The sequence below is a fragment of the Eurytemora carolleeae genome, unplaced genomic scaffold, assembly GCF_000591075.1.
Source record: "Eurytemora carolleeae unplaced genomic scaffold, Eaff_2.0 scaffold649, whole genome shotgun sequence".
NCBI classification, from domain to species: Eukaryota; Metazoa; Arthropoda; class Copepoda; order Calanoida; family Temoridae; genus Eurytemora; species Eurytemora carolleeae.
The window spans coordinates 222670-245184 of NW_019396584.1; the positions used below are offsets into that span (position 1 = coordinate 222670).

General features: G+C 31.6%; 2 protein-coding genes across 2 annotated transcripts; one reads left to right on the forward strand and one right to left on the reverse strand.

The window, feature by feature from the left end:
• Positions 1-1497: 1497 nt before the first annotated feature.
• Positions 1498-22187, reverse strand: LOC111705922 (long-chain-fatty-acid--CoA ligase ACSBG2). Its single transcript, XM_023478626.1, has 13 exons — positions 22136-22187; positions 21592-21671; positions 20849-20923; positions 19796-19846; positions 18808-18886; positions 11165-11226; positions 9868-9960; positions 8016-8090; positions 6953-7010; positions 6095-6138; positions 4245-4319; positions 1912-1977; positions 1498-1553 (listed from the first exon to the last, which is right to left on the reverse strand). Exons 2-13 carry the CDS (start codon positions 21592-21594, stop codon positions 1515-1517), a joined length of 720 nt encoding a protein of 239 aa, XP_023334394.1. The 5' UTR covers positions 21595-21671; positions 22136-22187; the 3' UTR covers positions 1498-1514.
• On the forward strand, positions 11963-17970 carry LOC111705920 (cryptochrome-1). Its single transcript, XM_023478625.1, has 12 exons — positions 11963-12842; positions 13247-13392; positions 13906-14038; positions 14118-14390; positions 14941-15138; positions 15194-15346; positions 15684-15793; positions 16035-16184; positions 16531-16593; positions 16830-16929; positions 17258-17311; positions 17569-17970. Exons 1-12 carry the CDS (start codon positions 12123-12125, stop codon positions 17671-17673), a joined length of 2205 nt encoding a protein of 734 aa, XP_023334393.1. The 5' UTR covers positions 11963-12122; the 3' UTR covers positions 17674-17970.
• Positions 22188-22515: the final 328 nt, after the last annotated feature.

The following is a 22515-nucleotide window of genomic DNA, read 5'->3' on the forward strand; positions in this document are numbered from 1 at the left end:
TATATCAATCATCCAAACTGATATTGATCAACATATTGCTAGGACGTAGACCAATTTATAAGTACTAAAGAAGAACATTTACGTTAATTTGGACACTTATTGAACGATTAATACATCTTCAGCCAATTTCTAAAAAATTGAATAAATCAATTCACTGTAAATCAATTGACTATAATAAATCAATTCAATCATTATGCTTATTTGATTTTTAACAATATTATAAAATATTACCAATGTTTTAGGTTCATCCCACAGATATCCAATACAACAGTTTCTACCTCTAATAAATCAAATTCTTTGAAATAATACAGTAAAAAATGTGATTCTCTTATTATAAATAAACATAAAAAAATGTTCTCAGGTATTTGGAAATTTTATCGTAAAAAAAACTTTAAAATTGTTCTTTGTTATTTGGTATTTTTTCATAATAAATATTTATAAAAAATATAAAAATATTCTCATGTACAGTCTTCGTTGTAAATATCAATATATTGAGGATGACTTTCTATTTCAGACGAAATGGATCCACATAAATATGTAAACAAAGAAAAGTTCTCTTTCTTTACTCATAAACTTGTAATTTTAAAACAGCTTGTTAGAAATTAAAACTTCTACAGTAAAATAGGATGCATTGTATTGATATAAACGCCTACTGTATTTGAAAATTCCAAATCCAATCCAAAAAACATTTGATAATTTTATCATACATAAGAAAATATTCTCAGGAATTTCATAATTTTATCATAGTAAAGAAGGGTTCCATGATTATAAAGTTCCAATATATTTTTAGATTTAAAATCATGCAATTTTTTTCATACAAATATATGTGACTAATTTTTACAAGAATGTTGAAATAGTAAATTGTGATTTTTTATTTGTATTATCTCGTGCTTTGTAGTTGAATACAAATATGAAATGAAATTAAATGAGTTTCAAAAATATACAATATACATCCTACAATCAAATAAAACCATCTGTTAAGTTATAAATCTGTTATAGTATTAATCTAAATACATCACCTATTTATAAAAGAGATAAATTCTTAAATACTATATACACAAGGAAATGAAAAAGAGGACCTCACAAAAAAGATAACATAAGCATAACATTTCTCAGCCCAATCGGTCTAGCCGTTTGGCCGGCTATACGCAATATATATATATACATATATATATATATATATTAGATATTTAAACCGCATTACAAAATTAAAACATAGATTTAAGTACCTGTTAACCACTGAGCGGACCAATGAGCGGACAAGCTAGGTCAAGGTCATCTTTATCTGAAAAAAAAGAAAACGAGCTAAATAAAGGAACCTTTGTTTAGAATTCCCTCCTAGAATTTTCCTTAGGTTAATTTTTATTCCCTCCTAGAATTTCCCCCTAGGTTAATACCTAATTCCCTTCTAGAATTTTCCTCGAGGTTAATTGCTCCAAATTTAATTCCATTTTTCCAACACTACCAATCTGAAATAAAATCTTTAAATGGAGTAACGGAATATAAACTTAAGTTTACAAAAAGCTAGGATAGATTTTTCCAACACTACCAATCTGAAATAAAATCTTTAAATGGAGTAACGGAATATAAACTTATGTTTACAAAAAGTTATTGTTATAGTAAAATTTATATGTCTCTAAATCAAATAAAGGTTTAATTAGTTGGCATATAATTTCCTTTCAAAATATTCTTAATATGTCTAATTTTTTATTAAAACAATCATACATAATGATTAATATATTTTTGACTTCGATACAAGGATGAGCAAAGATCTCTAAAGTAGGAAGACGACTTTAAGAATAAATTTCAATCATTAAATATTTGAGTCTAGTGAAGCTCTATATTAAATAAAGATTAAAATAATCTGTAGATTAACAACCAATCGATATCAATAGTTACCACCCCTCTGACCTTCATGTTTACTCCTGGCGTAGATGCACTCTGAGGCCCACTGGTCTCTGAGCTACCCAGCAATTCCTGAACAGTTCTTCAATCTACAAACTAGTCACTAAGATACCCAGAAATTCTTAAATTGTTCTACAATCTACAACTCGTCTCAGAGCTACCCATCAATTCCTAACAGTTCTACAATCTACAAGCTGGTCTCTGAGCTACCCAGCAATTCCTAACAGTTCTACAATCTACAAACTGGTCTCTGAGCTACCCAGCAATTCCTAAACAGTTCTACAATATACAAGCTAGCCACTAAGATACCCAGAAATTCTTAAATTGTTTTACAATCTACAACTCGTCTCAGAGCTACCCAGCAATTCCTAAACAGTTCTACAATCTACAACTCGTCTCAGAGCTACCCAGCAATTCCTAAACAGTTCTTCAATCTACAAACTGGTCTCTGAGCTACCCAGCAATTCCTAAACAGTTATTCATTCTACAAACTGGTCTCTGAGCTACCCAGCAATTCCTAAACAGTTCTACAATCTACAAGCTGGTCTCAGAGCTACCCAGCAATTCCTAAACAGTTCTACAATCAACAAGCTGGTCACTGAGCTACCCAGAAATTCCTAAACAGTTCTACAATCTACAAACTGGTCTCTGAGCTACCCAGCAATTCCTAAACAGTTCTTCAATCTACAAACTGGCCACTGAGCTACCCAGCAATTCCTAAACAGTTCTACAATCAACAAGCTGGTCACTGAGCTACCCAGCAATTCCTAAACAGTTCTTCAATCTACAAGCTGGTCACTGAGCTCAAGCTGGTCACTGAGCTACCCAGCAATTCCTATACAGTTCTACAATCTACAATCTGGTCTCTGAGCCTGAGCTACCCAGCAATTCCTAAACAGTCCTACAATCTACAAACTGGTCTCTGAGCTACCCAGAAATTCCTTAACAGTTCTACAATCTACAAGCTGGTCTCTGAGCTACCCAGCAATTCCTTACAGTTCTACAATCTACAAACTGGTCTCTGAGCTACCCAGAAATTCCTTAACAGTTCTACAATCTACAAGCTGGTCTCTGAGCTAACCTCCAATTCCTAAACAGTTCTATGATCTACAAGCTTGTCTCTGAGCTACCAAGCAATTCCTTAACAGTTCTTCAATCTACAAGCTGGTCTCTGAGCTACCCATCAATTCATAACAGTTCTACAATCTACAAGCTGGTCACTGAGCTACACAGCAATGCCTTAACAGTTCTTCTGTAGTAAATATCGTAGCACTCCACATATTGCTTAACCTTAGCATACCTAGATAAACATGAGCTAAATAACATGATTTAAACATGCATTACGATTAGATTAACTACGTATCCATGTTAATCTTCTAAATACGTACATTCAACTTAAATTACACTGTAAACATTATATCTATTCTCGCTAATCTTATGAATATGTACATTAAACCCATCCAATGTATGTATATATATATTTATATATATAATTCTGTCATGCCCATATTGTAATTGCTTAACTTGTTATATATATATATATATATATATATAACAGCGCATAACTTGTAATATAGGCTTTTTCTTTTGTTATTTCTGTGTTTTAGTCTAGAATGAGCAGAGAACATTTTCGGTGTTAAAAAAAAGTTTTCTCTGAAATTACTTTTAAATGTTTAGAAAAAAAATGTTACAGAGATCAGAAGTTTTGTAGAAGATGACGTTTATCTAAAATGCCTGAGCTCGATTAACCCATAACAGACAATTTTAAATGTGAAACGATTAATTACTTAATCCGCAGAAATTTCCGTTTATTTCTCATTGGACGAAGTGGCGTCTAAAATTTGAAAGGTATCCGTTGAAATGCAAAAGATAAAGATTAGTGCTTGTTTTTTTTCTTCTTGTTTTTTCTAGTGCACTCTAGTAAATATATTTTAAGTAAAGCTTAAAACAAATCAAAAAATATGTATTAGATTAAGCTAATTTTCTTTTTTTTTCTTTTGAAAAACCAAAACTTAATTTTTTCAATACCAATGTAACAGATAGAAGTAAGATTAGTAACAATCACTATCGAATTCTTTTCGACGTAAGCCTTTACTCCCTTTTTTAGCAAGCATTTCCTTTAAAGCTGTCCCGGAGGGCAAGAATCATCAGATACTTTTTGTAGATAATCAACAGTTGATTTGTTAAAATGCTATCATATTCAACAGTCTCCATTTACGGTTTCAGGATAAAATAGCAGCGATTATCTCAACAGAAAAATTGAATATTATGGCCCTCAATGACGACTTAGTTGTCTTCTATACTCGAAAACTGAAGTTTGTAAAGTAAAAAATTCCAACCTGAATTGGCATATCCAGACTCTGGAAGTACTTGAAGACCTCTTCACTGAGTGGGGCAGCACTGGAGTAGAATCCCTTTACAAGTCCATTCACATTCATAATCAAATACTTCTTCTTTTCCAGACATTATTGGGAAAATATTGAAGAGAGGGATTAAAGTGTGACAACGACATCTATCTATATAATAAATCTACTCCATCATTTAAATGTTCGTTATACCTCTTATCGACTGAACGAAATAGTCTGATTTTTTGTGGAAACCCATGGGATTGGGAACCTCGGGGTAGCATAGGGTAAAAAAAATTATGGATTTTTTTATTTTTTAGCTAAAATTATGATTTAAGATCCAGCGCGGTTAAAAGGTGGAAGTAACTAAGGGCAACGCAGAGCAATAAATTAAAAAAACACACTAAATTACTAAAGCACTAATTAATTAAAAAATTAAGTAAGACACTAAATCAATAAAATAAGAATTTTCGAAGAAAAAAAAATAATTAATTATTTCATAAATATAAGTTCTAATATTTCGTTAAAAGGGGTTTAGAAAAGGCGACTTTTAAACAAGACTGGTATCGACAATTTATTCGATTTAAAACCTTATTATTTATAATGAGGGGGGTTCTTATTATCCGATGATTGGTTGGTTCTTTTTCAAAAACATCATTTAAATAGATTTAAATAGATAAAGGATCGATAAACGAATAATTGGTTTGTGTGTGGGAAGAAAAATGAAGAGGTAAGGGATGAATATGTTTTCCTTTTTCATTCTCAAATAATATAATTAAATTTTTGTGAAAATAAACTCCGTCATCCTTGATAAGTCCTAGAATTAATGGGTACCGTAGTAAATCTGACAATCCACTTAACAAATGGAGGATCGCTTAAAAGTATAAGCTTTATAATTGACCAATACGTGTCTGGACTTAAACTTTATGCATAATACAATCATCTAAATACGTTTCTGATAAAAATCTTAACATTCAATTTAAGCATGTTTTAACACTTTGAAAGTACGGCTGATGGGGATGGATCGGTTATCTAAGCATGTGTAGATATTTTCTTAGGATAGTGATCAGTATGATTCAGACTGCATCTAGTGGATATACCGTGATAAGAATTTAACAGAAGTAAAACATGTATCTTGCAGAATATTGATTCAAGAAAAATCTGAGGTCGAATTTGAGCCGGCGATCAATTGGAACCGGTTTTTGACGGTTCAGCGACGCGGTCTTAATTCTTTAAATTCGGCCTCAGAAATATGACTCAAAATATGAAATGAGTCTTAACCACCAATTCTGGTTTTACAATCCAATGTCGCACCTCAGCCATTTTTAACTATTTATTCTGTCAAATAAAATAATTTCAGTTTAAAATATCAAAACTTTACATCAGGTTAAAAAGATGTTTCAGGGAAAGACTCAATCCTGTTTGGTTGAAAACTAGGTAGAGGAAAAAAGGATGAAATGGAAATGGTATTCAACATTCATGTGACCTGAAACTTAAGATAGTTGTAAAACCTGAATAAACACAAATTTTTTTATATTTGAAAAGTCGTTGAGCAATGAGCCGTGCTTAGGATCCATTTAATTGTAATGCGGATCCGAATACTGGATCCGCACTAGGAAAACATGGATCTGGATCTGAATCCGATAAACATTTCTTAAGATTAACTGAATTTGTTTTAAAAAGCAAAATGTTTCTTTTTTATCGCTTATTTTTATGCTAAAGCTTGATGAGCCATATCCTTTTTATACAGTTCAAATTTTGGTTTTGGGAGTAAAATCTTGCGGTTTCAAAGCGCTGCTTTTGAGTAGTGAAATGAGAAATGGTGTCTATGATGTGAATAGTTCCTTGGTATTCTCAAATCCTAAAGCTTTCCTTACTCCAGCCATTACTGAACAATTGAGTAGTTTTATCTATTTAACTGGAAATATTTCTTTATGTGTCGTGTCGTTTAATTATTTAAAATTTTCTAATAAGAAAGGTAAAACATTAGAAAATCTCGTATGTTTTTTAAGGCAAAAAAAATGGGAAAGAAGAAAAAGAAATATCATTCCAAGTTAAAAAAAATCAATGAACTATAACCGAGCCCCGCGAGAAATGGTTTCCAAGCCTCTTGGTTCGCAGCTAAATATCTAAAATGGCCTTGCGGTACCCCTTACCTAAAGTTTAAGCAATGGATATTGGATATTACAGAAGTATGAAAAAAAAATTTAGAAGAAATATTTGATATTTAATATTTATTAATTCAATATTTATGTATTGTTTTTTGCATTTTCCAGAAAACAATGCATAACTAGTATGTATTGAAAGATAAATTGTTTCCTTAAAAAAATGTTACTTGTTGCTTCTATAATATCTATTCTAACGTTTAGGGGTAGCGCCAGGTCATTTTATCTCTTGTCAGCTAATTACACCCCTTCCCTCGCCCAATCTTGGTAAGATAAGGCCCACTGCGATATTTCTTCAACTAATTAAATTCCAACAATAAAAATATAACTCTCAAATCTCGTCTTCCTTACAAATTATCTAAAAATGAATATTACTTTACTGATTTCTTTAATATTGGTGTCCGATAATATTAAATTTAAAAAATAAACATTGCCATCTGCTTTTAGAGTTTACCATGTTTGCTAAATGATTCAAGATTCAAGGAGCGGGGGGGGGGTATATAGTAAGATAAGGGTTCCGTCAATTATAAACTATTCCTGTTTTATTCGCAATCTTGTAACTTAAAGAGTTACCGGCTCGACCTTCCATTAGAGCCTAGGATAGATAGATTAATATAGATTGATAGATAGACAATAAATAGAAAGATAGATAGATAGATAGATCGATAGATAAATAGAAAAATATATAAATAGATAGATAGATAAATATATAGATAAATAGATAGATAGATAGATAAACATGTTGATAGATAGATAGATATATAAACATATATATAGTTTCGGCACTGTCAGATACAAGGTGTCCCATATCATATTGGATCGTTTATTGCAGTAAATCGGAACTAATCTGAAAATTTAAAAAGATTGGATCATTTTCAAAAGATGTATACTTCTAATATTAAAATGTAAATGCAGAAAATACCCAGTTTTTTGATAATTATGTTACGTATTTTGACCGACAACACTTGGAGATAATTCAATGTGATATGGGACGCTCTGTGGACAAAAAATAAATTGATTAGATTTATAGGTGAACAGGTAGATAATAGAACAGATATTGTATAGATAGAGATTAAAGGTAGATTGACAAGTATATATATAAAATAGTTGTTTTCAAATGTTGTTATGTTACTTGGTAACAAGATGTTTGGGGCAATTCGGGGGTAATTCATATCATTATTTTAAATCCAAATGTGTAGAATTCAATAGATAAAGCTAGATAAGACTATTATATTAATAATTCTTCTTACCAATATATATATATATGGTAGAGTCCCTTTAAAGGGACTATCGACTGTGGCCTCAAATGATCCTCAATTAAAAAAAAAATTCCATTCCCAATTTACGTAGATACCTTCAGACCTTAAGGTGTAAAATTGAAAGAATGCATCTCCTAAGATAGAAAAGGATATTTTTGTTCTCTAATTTTTACTCAAATATAGGTTTAAGGCGCTCAACTGTGAGGTCAACATGTAACTCTTAAAATCAAATGTCCCTTGAAAATATGTTGAACAGTCCCTTTATATTACGCAACTTATTTGATGATGCTCAAATGTCCCTTGAAAATATGTTAACAGTCCCTTTATATTCTAGAACTTACTTGATGATGCTCAAAGGTAACTTTCTTCGCCCAATCTCCGACTGATTTTTTCATTCCCGTATTTTTCTTAGCAATCTGAATTTTATGGGATTTTTAATCAAAGTTATCATAGGAGATCATAACTTATTTCTAATAACATTCTAAAATCTACAATGTTTTTTTATATTCTTAGCGGTTGGAACTTTGGATAAAGATAGCCCTCGTCTACAGCGCAGTACAATTTCTTAATCCGTGAAAAACAGCCGACTCATATTTATACGAAATTTTGTTTTGTGGAATTTTGTTGTTCGGACTTTAACCAAATTAACTTAATCTGTCTATTCAGGGTTTTCTGAATTCATTAAAAGTTACGATCCAAGGTTTTTCAAACCTTACCAGTTTATTCAAAATTTTAAACCCATTAGATAGAAATGGAATTTAATTTATTAAGTCTGCATAATTATTCCCATACTAGTGATTGCGAATTAAGCAGTTGCTTTTTTGACAACCTGCAGTTTCAACAGAAAGATGTAAATAAATCAAATACTGTTACTTATTATGTTGATTTTGAACAATAATTGAAAATTTTCCTAATTTCAGCTCTTCCACCGCCTGATTAAATGAACTTGTTCAAAATAAGTCATCAATATAATTGTATAAGTGTCAACCTATCTTTTTAACGGTAAGTAAATTCATGTAAACATAATTTGATACCGCTTAGTAACAGATTTGGATTTCTCGGGGAAGTTTTAATATTCAGTTAAAATTTCGAAAACTTGACCAACCCTAATCCTTAACAAATTCTGGTAAGATTTGAAAACTGTTGAAAAAGTACACTGCATTGTGGAATGATATTCTCTTAGGTCAACAAAAATCATAGAATTTATTAGTACGTATTGGAAAGGGTTATATATTCCCCACAAAACTCCCTCGCCTACAAAAAATATTTTTGTGTTTGTAAACAGTTATTGCCCCCCCCCCCCGCCGGCGGCCTCAGGTTAGATGGAAGGCAAAAAATCTAGGAAAATATAAGCCCCTAAAGAATACAATATAAATATAAAAAGTACATAAATTAATTCCTAAATTTAGGAATAAATTTATGTACTATTTGGTGAGGAATAATAACTGAGATAGACATGCTGAAACATCAAAATATTACTTCAATACTGCCCAAGCATTTTCGAATTAAAGAGAAGAAGAGTCAGTGTCCGATTGTTCCAGTATCTGTATCAGTATCAGTGTCAGTATCAATATCAATATCAGTATCAGTATCAGTATCAGCAGTATCAGTATCAGTAGTATCAGTATCAGTATCAGTATCAGTATCAGTACCAGTACCAGTACCAGTATCAGTGTCAGTGTCAGTGTCAGTGTCAGTGTCAGTGTCAGTGTCAGTGTCAGTGTCAGTGTCAGTGTCAGTGTCAGTACCAGTACCAGTACCAGTACCAGTACCAGTATCAGTATCAGTATCAGTATCAGTATCAGCATCACCATCAGCATCATCCCAATTGTCATTGTTATTATCCTCATCATTATTTTTAACATCATTTTCAACATCATATATATCAATATAATAATTCTCTTTAGCAGCGTTTTTTTTATGTCAGTCCTTATCTTAGGGTTAAAAAAGTGATTTCGGAATAAAATGACATAGGTCAATTTTTTTTACAAACTGGCAAACAAAAAAAATCAAATTTCTACAGTATACGTTTTATAAAATCAGAAAATAATTTAATTCTAAAAATTTAAGTTCATAATATAATTTTAATTCATACAATTCATGACATGAACATTTAGCAAATTTGCTAATATAAGAATAAGACCCCAAGTTTGGTTGAATGCTGGTTTGATACAATGTATTTAAAATATTCACCTCCATCATCTTCTCCTGTATCTTCTCATAAACTCTAGGTACACCAAAGAACAGAGTAGGTTTAGCCTCCACCAAAGTTTTCAGCAGGGTTCCCTGTTAAACAAATAAATTACATTCCACGCTGCTGAAAATGGACCATCAGGTTTCAAGTCATAACAACTTAACTTTTTCTTAGGAATATATTTATATGCAGTCTACTGTGTTATTATCTCAATTAATATATCAATTATCTAGGTGGCATTTTCTGAAAATTGAGATTATATCTCAGGAGACTGCATCTATATATAAATTTGGCTTGTCTGTCTGTTTGTTTGTTTGTATCCAATAAACGTCAAAACGGCTGAACCGATCGGGCCCAATTTTTTTGTGGGACATCACGTAACCACAGGGAAGGTTTATGAATGATAAAAATTTTAAATAATGTATTTTAAAGAAAGGTATTTAATTTTGTAAAAAAAAATTTAAATTCTTGAAAATCCGCAAAAAAATTTTCTTCTTTGTTTTAAAATGTAAACAAAAAGAACATGTTCACAATTTAAATAGAAGATGGGCGCCCTAAAAGCCTAGTGTTAATATATTCCAAAGAAAAATTTAGGTGTTTTGACTTGAAGCCTGATGGTCCATTTCCAGCAGTGTAATCTTGTTCTCAGAGCGCGCTGTAAGAATGATTGGAACTGACCAAGAAGAAGACCAAGTCCGTTTCACAAGTATTAAAAGCGTTGTCTGATCAAGTAGAAATTAGATTTCAATATTTACAATATTAAAAAACTGATCATTTTCATTTTGGTTTCTCTACAAAAGTGACTTGCGCATTTCTACTGCAGAAAAACATTTAGGAATTATCAGAAATGAAAACTTTAAACCCTAGAAAAAGTACACATTGCTGTTTAGATTAAGGTTTCAAGGGTACTGGTGTGAATCGGGCATTGCCGTCTTTGCATGTAGGGTTACTTAGATTTAAACTTACAATCCATTAAAAAGGCACAAAAATTATTTCTAGATTACAGAAAACTTTTAAAATATCAATAAAAACAATACTTCTTCAAATACTTCTATACCGTGCAAGATGTTTTGCAACCATAAGTATTACTTTCCGAAACCTAGGATAAATTGGGCTCTTGCCTGAGGAACTGTGCAGTGTGTAAGCATGACTGAGGGTCATATGAATTCAGGCATTTTTTCAACGATTTCAAGCCAATATTTCTTATCAGAAAAACAAGAAAAAGAAGAGTTAAAAATCGTCCCTAAAACCCACGATATATATTTTGTGAGAAAAATTCTAAAAAATATGTGGTACCTGAAGTGCCATCTTGTCTGCAAAGTAAACCGTACCGCCTCCCATCATGTTTAAATAGATATCTAAATAGATATAAATAGATATAAGATATATATAGATAATAAATATATGATAAAAATATATAGATAATCGTTATATGATTGAGATTTATAGATAATAAATTTATCATAGATATATATATATATATATATATAAATTACAAATATATAATAGAAATATTAATGCCTTTTTATTATAAAAGGAAATTTCCTATGCATGAGTTTCATGCCTTCAGTCTTAAATCTTTGATCTACTGAAATATTGAAACTAGCTTGGGAACCCAGCTTTTAATGGAAACTGAACTTACTCTATCAAAGTCGAACCTTTCAAGTTACATTTTTTTAACCAGACTGAGACCATTTCTTATCAAAGTTTGAGGCAAATCTGTCCAGAGGTTCATGAGTTATGATTGGACGTTCATACAGATAGACAGAGTTTTTTATATATACATATATACATACATACATATATATATACATATATACATTATATGCATATATACATATATATACATATGTAACGATATGAATATATAAATTTAAGATGAAGGACAAATGTACATATAGATATTTAACAAAGATTTACTACCGAAGATTGCTGGCAAAGCATGAAACATAATGTTTATTTGAAAATGTGAAGTTGAAAATGGAAAAATATAATCGATATAGATAGATATGAATGGACTTACACTGTAATTTGGAGCTTAAATGAATAAAAATAGCGACTTTCTAATAAAAAGCGGTCAACTATTAGTATTATTATTCAGTATGATCAGTTCTCTGGCTACAGAAGGTCCAATTAATTCAAATAAATTACAAATCTAGAAATACCAATAATTTTGATTTACATGTAAAAGAACAATTAAGATTTAATTAAGCATGTTAAAGGTGGAAACTAATGAAAATATTGAACTAGAAAAATGTCTCCAAGTAAAAGAGCAAGAACAGATAGTTTGAGTACGACGAAGAAAGACCACTCAAATGAAAGTGTTTTTAAATGTTTATCAGAGGCATATTGTGAGAAGCACTCTTGCAATAGTGTGAAGACCCCTAGTGTCATGCAGAATGCTGGAAAAGAGCATGCTGATACAATGGATACTGGAAAAGAGTATGACAAGAAGATGCTTGCAAAAGAAGTGATGCATCCTAGCTTAATGAACTGTGAAAAAGTTAACACTGGAATAAAGGATGCTGACGGGATGAAGACTGCTGGAAAAGTTAACACTGGAATAAAGGATGCTGACGGGATGAAGACTGCTGGAAAAGTATTTTCTATTCTAAAGACTGGGGAAAAGTTGCAAACTGGTGAAATGTATTCTGAAAAGGGAGAAAAAACAGAGAAATGTCTAAACAATATGTCAATTCAACATAATGGAAAAGAGCAGATTAAAGAACATGGTAAAAACGAGAGTTCTGGTGAAATGTATTCTGAAAAGGGAGAAAAAACAGAGAAATGTCTGAACAATATGTCAATTCAACATAATGGAAAAGAGCAGATTAAAGAACATGGTAAAAACGAGAGTTCTGGTGAAAAAACCATTCCATCACAATATGACAAGGATGTGAACATATTTTGGTTTAGAAATGGGATAAGGTTGCATGATAATGGTAGCCTTCATAATGCTTCACAGAATACCAAGGTACAATATGTTCTTGTAAATTTACTTGAAATTTCGTTGCTATTGTCAACATAATTAGCTTAAAAATTGTAGGCTTTCATTGTATTTTCTTTATATTTGAAGTTTCGAAAAATTCACCATGATATAAAATTGAATTATATATAATCAGACTTTGACCGGTACAATTGCTATTTTGTTTAAAACAATCCCGTCCAAAAAAAATGTAAGCAATACTTTGACTGCGCTAACTTTAAAATTTAATTTTTTAAAGTTTTTTTTTTTAATTACTGATTTCCTAGGGTTTGGGGGGGGGGGTTAAAAAAACTAAAGAAAAAAGAGGCATGAACTTGCAAAATATGCACTCATTTCAGTAATACATTTTTTTCAAGAACCTAAATATCAAAATAAACCTTTGTATTGTTAAGGGCAAACTACTACCAATATTTATATTTGATGGTGAGACCCCAACTACCAACTTGTGTGGATACAACAAGATAAAGTTCCTACTGGAATGTTTAGAGGATGTAGAACAACAATTCCAAGAGGCAGGGGGAAAGCTGTACTTTCTTCAGTAAGTAGATTAATAACATAACTGAGCCCGCAATTTAAAAACTTTAGCTTGAGTCATATTTCCTTAAACCTGACTTGAAGACCCAATCTTCGAACCAACTCTGACGACAGCTTGTGTCACGTGAGTGACAGCTGCAAGATCTGCTGCTAGACTTGAAGAGTTAGGCCCAATGAAAATAAAACCGATCTTGGTTGGTTTTACTGGAGAATAAATCTCAATGTTGAGTTTTGTTCTCATAAGAATCCGTAAATAAAGCCCAATGACAGCTTAGACCTAAATAATATTTTCTTGAATTTTTTAAATCGCCGACTCTGAAAACCCAATTTTGTATCAAGGCCTTATCCCACCGAATATACAGAATTTGAGCCACGGCTTTAATATGGTAAGTTCCACTTAAAAATTGCATTCAATTTTTCAAGATTTAAGCCGGCGCTCAATTGAAACCGGTTTTGAGACGCGGTTAACTTAAATTCATTAAATTCGGACACTGAAATTTTTTTATTGCTGTTGCAGAGGAAAACCTGTAAAGTTGTTCAGAATCTTAAACAGGCATTTTAATTTGAATCGAATATGCTTTGATCAAGATATAGAACCTATCTGGCTAGAGCGTGACAATGCCGTTAAAGACTTCTGTATTTCAAAGAAGGTAATAAATATATAATAAGTTGTTGAATATTAAACACCTACGGTTAAAAGTTAAAGAATGATGCTTATTTGTATTATAGATAGATGTGTTTGAACATATTGGAGCCACCCTTTGGGACCCATTGGAGATAATCGAGGCAAATGGAGGCACTCCACCTCTTACATATGCTCAATTCTGTCATGTGACAAGGGCCATTGATCAACCACCAAGACCAAAGGAAGACATAGATCTTAAAAAAGTTAACTTCTTAGAGCTGTCAGAAACTCTGCTAGAAGAACTGAATTGTTTCCCATCATGTCCTTCTGCTGAAGATCTAGGGTACAAGTGGTCAGGAGAGAAGAAAGTTTTTAAGGTAATTTCAAATTAAAATCCAGCTACTCACACAAATGTTTGTTTCTATGATGACAGAAAAAAGTAATGACTTTTAAACTTAATAAAAAACATATTTCTGTTGAACAAAAACACTAGTTGGTCTTCAAGGATCATAAAAAAATAGATGGTACACGGATCATTTAAAATATTTTTAACTCATTGATGCTGATCAGTTTCTATGTATTTATTACTTAAAGGGATTGTCAAGGTAATTTCCAATGATTCTTCAGTCTGTTTACTTGTACATTACGAATCTTACAAAGCATCAATAAAAATATCATTTTTTAGCTTAGAATTGATCATTTTTGTTTGTGGTTTTTCTCTGAAGTGAAATGAAAGTTTAACAGCAGCCCAGGAAGAAAATTGGCAGAATTTATTTCTTTTGAGAAAGGGAAAAGACAAAATATTCCACATATTTCAATATTCAAAAGAAAGGTTCTTGGAATTGTGACAACGGTCCTTTCATATCAAATTTGTTTGAAGGCACTGAAAAAAAAACTAGAATTATGTACTACATTGCTTGGTTTTAGGGTGGAGAAAGGCTGGCATTAAAATACTTCAATCGTCGTGTGATATCAGAAAAAGAGGCATTCATTGACAGATCATTCCTGCCTAATCGACACAATCCAGATATTCTCTGCCCACCCAAATCCCTCTCTCCTGATCTCAAGTTTGGTTGTCTAAGCATTAAAAAGTTCTACTGGGAAATAATTGATGCTTTTGAAGAGGTAACATCTGTTTGTTCAATAGGCATTGATCAAGAAATAACCCATGTTGATTTAGGTTAACAAAGGCAGTCCCCCAGCATGCTATCTGATCGTCTCTCAACTTATTTGGCGTGAGTTTTTCTACACAATGTCAGCTAACAACCCTTTCTTTGGAGAAATAGAACGAAACCCTGTTTGCATTGATTTTCCTTGGTACAAGGATGATGAGGTGAGTTTTTAAAAAAAAGCACTTGCTTTAAAATAATGATTTTAACTTAAGTGCCTGGTGCTGTCCAATGGAATATCTTTTTATTAGTAAAACAAAAATGCTTTTCTTATTAGACATGTGTGATTGTCAGAATCTTCAATAATCAAGTTTAATAAAAAAATTATTTATAAAAACCAAAATAATTAAAAAGAAACCCAAATTTTTCATGATATTTGTTTCTATAATCTGATTCTGGCCTTTAGGAAAACAGGATAAGGTTTTTTTTAATACCTAAAATTGGGGCCAATTTTCCAGTCTCTTGGATAAATCAATATTTAATTAACAATTTTTTTATCAGGCACTGTCGAAACTTAGTTTGGGTATGACTGGCTATCCATTTATTGATGCTGGTGTCAGACAAATGAGGAAAGAAGGATGGACACATCATATAGTCAGAAATGCCATAAGGTATTAATGATATGACAAAATAAAAGTTTTAAATATAACAAAGCAATTTTGATCAGAACATCAAATTCAAACAAAATTAAAAGCTGATGACTTTTTAAACTATTTTAAAATTTATGATTTTTGATAATCAATCTCCTAGTTTTGGCTTCAGAAAGCTTATCTTTTAATTCATATTAATTCATAAACTTTGAAATCTTAATATCAGCCATTACAGCTCTAATTACAATCAATTGTATTGAAGCATGTTTCTGACGCGTGGAGATCTGTGGTTAAGCTGGGAGCATGGAGTAGAGCTGTTTATGATTCACATGATTGATGCTGATTGGGCAGTTACAGTAGGGAACTGGATGTGGGTTTCAAGTTCTGCTTTTGAAAGGGCCCTCAACTGCAGGTAATTTTCTTAAACTACCTTGATTTTTATTCATCTGTTCAACAGAATATAAACTGTATAATATTTAAAGAAAAATGTTATTATTGTATTGTCTTATTTAAGTTTTTTTTCTTATGTCAAGCTGTATGTCAGATCATTACTTGTAAACCCCTTCAGATTTGCCTCAATTTTAATTGAGGAATTTAGTAGTGCCATAACAATGCTCTCAGCTTAATTTAAAAATAATAAATTCAGTTGCTTGATTTTTTTTACGGGAAAACTTGGTTCCATGCAAAGCTTGGTTAACAAGCTAGTTATTAAATAAAAACTATACAAAATTTCTTTTTTCTTTTTCTTCTTTTTTCAGTTACTGTCTGGATCCTCGCACATATGGCAAAGAGGTGGACCCTGATGGTGCTTACATAAAAAAGTGAGTTTAAAAAGTCTTTAAAGCAGTAGTTTAAATATCTGGGTTCAGTTGGAGGTTTCAAATATCATTACAACATTCTGATCTATATTTTCACAGATATGTTTTCTATAACTTTTAATTATTTTTAAACGAAATCTTTAAACTTCACAAGGCAGGCTAAAAACTAGTTCAAAATAGCCAAAAATAAGTTCATATAGCCTTGCTATACACATTAAGAAGTTAATTCTTTTATTAAGATTTGTCCCTGAGCTGGCAAATTTCCCAGCACAGTACATCTACGCCCCCTGGACAGCACCACTGGAGGAACAAGAAAAGGCATCTTGCATCATTGGCAAGGTCAATTTATTAACTTTTAAAATCTCCCTTTATACGCCACTTAACTTTTCAGCAGTCCTGAACAGTGTAGACTGTAGAGGCAATTTTAAGTGATCCTACACTTAAAAAGTGGAATGCTTAATCCAAACCTGTACCTATTAAACCTTTGCCTGATCAGAGATGAAGGAGATATCCTTCTTTTTCTAGCTGACAATCGGTTATTTTTAATTGCGGCTTAATTCAACAGAGAGATTTGTGAAAAAAACATATTTCAAATTTTAAAAAAAAAACAGCGACATTTTCCTCAAGATTACTCAGAAAGAGGTTTGAAAACATACACCTTTTTTAGGACTACCCTGGCCCAATGATTGATCATGACAAAGCCTCAATCGAAAACAACAAGGAAACATATTTTAATAAAAAATAACTTGATTTGAGATTGATTTTTTTTCTATTTATCTATCAAACAAAAGAAACTCAATTATCTATTCTATTCTTTTTTGTCTCCCACCCCGAATTTACACTCAGCACTAAACTGGGTTAATTCATTAGAACTTAAACGGAATGGAGTTCAAGCCTTAAACCTCAGATTGAAGGATTGACGGTGATTAATATTATTATTATCATTCAGCTTGTGAATATGAAAAATATTGCTGTTAGATGATATTACAACTGCAGAAGAAGGTGCTATCCAAATACAAGAGAGAGCCTGACCATATAAAACCATCAGATGAATCCGAAATAAACACATTTTTCAGAATCTAAATACAGCTGAGGCTTGGGAACTTCATGGATTCCAAATGTAAATATTTATGAATCTTATCTGTTTGTTCGTTGATTGGTACATTCGTAATGGTATCCATAAGTATTGGGAAGGATTAAGGCTATTAAAAATAATAAATGTTGCCTTTGAAAAATAATTAAAATGCCTACAGAAAGTTTATAAAAATCTTTTTTGTAACAAACTTGTTTACCAATGAAGTGGGCTTGAAGTATTCTCTGTCCAGATATTTGTGTGTAATCTATTATTGAGTGAAATGTTACGTAAACAATAAAATATTGATCAACAGTGTTTATATGTTTTTATATCTTCTAACTGTACACAAATATAAAATTAAGAGCTTTGAATAAAAAACTAAATTAATTAAAGGTGTTATTTAAAAAAATTTAAGATACTAGGCTTTTTGGGCGCTCCGCGCCCATCTTCTATTTCAATTGTGAACATGTTGTTATTTTAACATTGAAAAACAAAGAAAAAAAAATTTCGCGGATTTCATAAAAAAATTGCGGATTTACAAGATTTTAATTTTTTTTACAAAATAAAAATCTTTTATGCACAATTATTTTAATTCTTATTTTTCATAAACCTTCCCTGGGGTCTCGCGAGATCCCACAAAAAAATTGGCCCCATCGGTTCAGCCGTTTTGACGTTTATTGGATACAAACAAACAGACAGACAAGCCAAATTTATAAATAGACTAGCCTTAGAGGGCGCTTCGCGCCCATCTTCTAAATTAATTGTGAACATGTTCTCTTTGTGTACATCGTAAAACAAAACAAAAATAATTCGCGGATTTTCACAAAAAATTTCGTGGATTTTCAAAATTTTCAAAAATTTAATGAAGATCGAATTTTGATGGAGACAAATATTTGAAATTTTGATCATAAACCTTCCCTGGGGCTCCGTGAGGTCCCACAAAAAAATTTGGGCCCGATCGGTTCAGCCGTTTTGACGTTTATTGGATACAAACAAACAGACAAACAAACAGACAGACAAGCAAAATTTATATATAGATTGCTGAAATAATTTTAGTTAAAACAATCTTAAATTATATTTTTGTCTGGGTCCCGCATCCACATGTCATTGATCTAATTATATGTCAATTAAAGGGCACTAACCTATAAAGGTTCCAGCAACGTGAGATAAAGGAAGGTAGGAAACCACTGATTCTTGATCATAACCCCAGGAATAGATTCGCTTAAAAATAAGAGAAATTCATCAATAATTTGATTAGATGTTTTACGTTTTACTTAGTTTTAGTTAAAAACCATTTAAATAATTCAAAACCGCGTCATTGAAAAAAGATTTGCTATTTCATCGAGACACTTGAGGGTTAAAGTATTAAACTTTAAATTTCATTTCTTTTTACATTTACGCCCCAGATAAGTTTTTATTTTAAAAAATTTCGACATGCATCCTACAATTTGAATGATGTTCTATGTATTGCAATGTGTATCATTAATACATGCAAAGACCTGTACTAATTTTTACGTTCTTTCACGGAACTTTCAGAACTTAGAATGATTTAAAAACATATATATATCTCTTAGATCTTTCTATTTCTAAAGTTATTGGGCAAACATGAAACAGCCATGAAATACTCGTGAGTCCTTGGCAAAAACAGTATTTGCTAAAAATATACCAATATTTTTTGTTCTCTTATTCCAGTTATCAAAGTTTCTGTTGCCATTATTCTGTTACCAATATTCCTGTTACCAATATTCCCGTCACCAACATTCCTGTTACCAATATTCCTGTTACCAACATTCATGTTACCGATATTCCTAGTACCAATATTCCTGGTACCAATGTTCCTGTTACCAATATTTCTGTTACCAATATTCCTAGTACCAATATTCCTGTTACCAATATTCCTGTTACCAATATTCCTGTTACCAATATTCCTGTTACCAATATTCCTGTTACCAATATTCCTGTTACCAATATTCCTGTTACTAATACTCCTGGTACCAATGTTCCTGTTACCAATATTCCTATTACCAATATTCCTGTTACCAATATTCCTAGTACCAATATTCCTGGTGCCAATATTCCTGTTACCAATATTCCTGTTACCAATATTCCTGTTACCAATATTCCTGTTACCTGAGCCTGTCCAACTGTCCAGGTAATATTGTCTTGAGTTAACATCACAGCCTTAAAATAATAAATCTTTATTTATATATATATTTATTTATTCATTACAAGTCTCTAAAAGTGCAAACATTACCAGTAACCATCCCCCCTCCTCGGCCCGAACTCATTCATAGGTACGTGTTCCAACCCCTTAGCATAGCATATATAAATGGACCAATAAAAATGTATAATCGGAAGACGACATTTAAGAATTTAATGTGTTCATAAGGCAAAAAGCATTAAAATCAATTAATTTGTGAATAGGTCAGTGTACATTATTACAGTGTACACTGTACACTACACGATTGTACACGTATCCCAATTCCTATTGCAATGTTTAATGGGTACGTTTGTGTAGCAACATAATGATTTTTTAAGAATAATGCAAAAATTTTCGTTCCTATTTCGCGAAACAAATTTTCTAGAAATTTCGCATGAAATAATTTCGCGAAAAAAATTTCCGTGGAAACCATAAGGTTTGTAACTGATGCAACAATAAAGTGCTCACAAAAACTTGTGGAACTCTCTGCTCTGAGAGTTCAAGATTAGAAGTTTTCTTAAATCATAATTAATAATTTTTCTTCGTATTTGTTGCAAAATTTTCGCATTTTGTTTTCCCAAAAAAATCGCATTTGTTTCTTCGCGAAACTTTCGTAAAAAATTTTCGCATTTTTTATTTTGCCAAAAAACGAAAATGTTTTCATTTTTCGCGAGCGAACAAAATGTTATTAAATTGCATTCGGCAAAAAAAATTTTTTGAAAAATTTAAAATTTTCCACGCGATACGATTATCCCTTTTTGCTGGAAACCCTAGGTGTGAGGACGAATTCTCGAACAAACAAGCAAACATGCAGTCAACCATAATCTGGCCTAATTCTCCTTTAAAAATAATCGTGATTACGATCATTAATTTACAAGTTAGTTATGACACAAGTCTAAGTAGTGTTCCCAACATGTCCGAGTACAAGCAAATGAACGCGAAAATATCCTATTTACAAAAATCGAAAATTGTTTTCTTTAAACCTTGGGGTTGCCAGTAGTCCCAGATGTATAGATGAGGGTGCAAGCCTGGTTCACTGCCTGTTGTTCAAGCCGCTCCTAATAATTATATAATAAGAGGTTAAAGTAAATGGTAGATTTTTACTGGGGGGGGGGGGGCGGCAATGGGTGTATTGTAAATGATTAACCGAACTTTTTATTAATTATTTTTTATTTAATATTATAAAATATCAAGAATTAAATATAAATTATCATCATTAAAACCATATTTTGAGAGGAAAGAGTCAAAGGTCTGATTTAATGAACAGGAAGACGTAGTTGAACTCAGTATTACTGATTGAACTATATCAATACTTTTAGGCTAAAAGATTGACTGTATTCGAATATAGATCAATAAATCTTTTTTATTTTAAGGTAATGCTTTTGTCAAGAAAATTGAGTTTTACACAACGTATCAAAAGATATAATCATACAAACCTGATGGTATCCAATAATAATCAACTTAATGTTATCAATTAATTTTTGAGCCTTTTTTAACATTTAAAGAGATAAGTGAGAAAAGAATCTCGATCAAAAAACTGTGAAACATAGGCATAAAGTATTACTATCGAATTATTAGGTATCGAGGGAATTTACGTAACTAAATTGAGAAATAAGGCGGTAACAATAAGTATAAATAATTTACCGTAAATATCGAGGTTTTTTTAACCACTCATAAAGGGTGGAAATGGGTAAAAAATAAGCAATTAGAAATATTAATGAATTACCATGAGTAAAGAGTCTGGTAACTCCCGTCCTATTTCTAAAAGTTTCTGCCAAGAAATCACTCCAGGGGATTTCGGGTAACCTAACCAATAACCATTCGTCAGACGTAAAGGATTAGAAAACTAAAGGTAAAAGATTAAGTTAGGTTTAATTAATGAAAACTAGTCACTTTCTTCTAGACGCCCCACCCATCCTAATATTGTTAGGCAGTCTCGAGTAATAATTATATTCCAGGTTCCAAGTTAGATTAAGATAAATAGATATTAGATAGTCTCGCGAAGTTGTCAAAAAAATCAGGAGGGGTGTGTGGTCAACAACTTAAAGAAAAACGTCTGCGTATTAAAATGTAAACAACTAGCTAAAGTTTCCGGCATTGCCCGTGGAATTTTAAACACTTTAAAAAATTCTAATCGAAAACATTGAATTTTTTAGACCGAAGTAAAACCCAGGGTACCCAGGGGTTCCATCAAAAAATGTCCGTCAATTTGGTTCAGCATTTTGAACAGCTTTAGCGAAAAGCTTAATTAAATAAATGATGAAGGTTTCCTGTGTACTGGATCACAGCCTGGAGTTCAGGTAATCTGTCGTAAACAGCCTCAATCTATAAAAGGTAATCTATAACACATATATAGGCTAGCTCTTCGAAATTGGTCACAAAATTGGTTTTGAATCTATTCTCCGTTCATACTTCTTGTCAACGTTAACTACAAAAGTGTTTGTAATGGTATAATAATTAAAAAATCTAAAAAATCAACTAAAATGAGAAATCAACTAGAACAAGAAATAAACTAAAAAAGAAAATAAACTAAAATAAGAAATAAACTAAAATAAGAATCAACTAAAACAGGAAATCAACTAAAACAAGAAATAAAATATTCTGAGGTAAACCAAAAGAAAACATCGAGTACAAAGTATAAATAGTTTAC

Excerpts from the sequence above, each read along its gene's own strand:
- LOC111705920 (XM_023478625.1), top strand. The coding sequence starts at position 12,123 with ATGTCTCCAAGTAAAAGAGCAAGAACAGATAGTTTGAGTACGACGAAG. Across the intron at positions 13,393-13,905 it reads GGAAAGCTGTACTTTCTTCA|AGGAAAACCTGTAAAGTTGT; the intron begins GTAAGTAGATTA and ends TTGCTGTTGCAG. Across the intron at positions 15,139-15,193 it reads TAATTGATGCTTTTGAAGAG|GTTAACAAAGGCAGTCCCCC; the intron begins GTAACATCTGTT and ends ATGTTGATTTAG.
- LOC111705922 (XM_023478626.1), bottom strand. Across the intron at positions 19,847-20,848 it reads GGACTACTGGCAACCCCAAG|GCTGTGATGTTAACTCAAGA; the intron begins GTTTAAAGAAAA and ends TATTATTTTAAG. Across the intron at positions 1,978-4,244 it reads GTCTGGATATGCCAATTCAG|GAATTGCTGGGTAGCTCAGA; the intron begins GTTGGAATTTTT and ends AGAACTGTTCAG.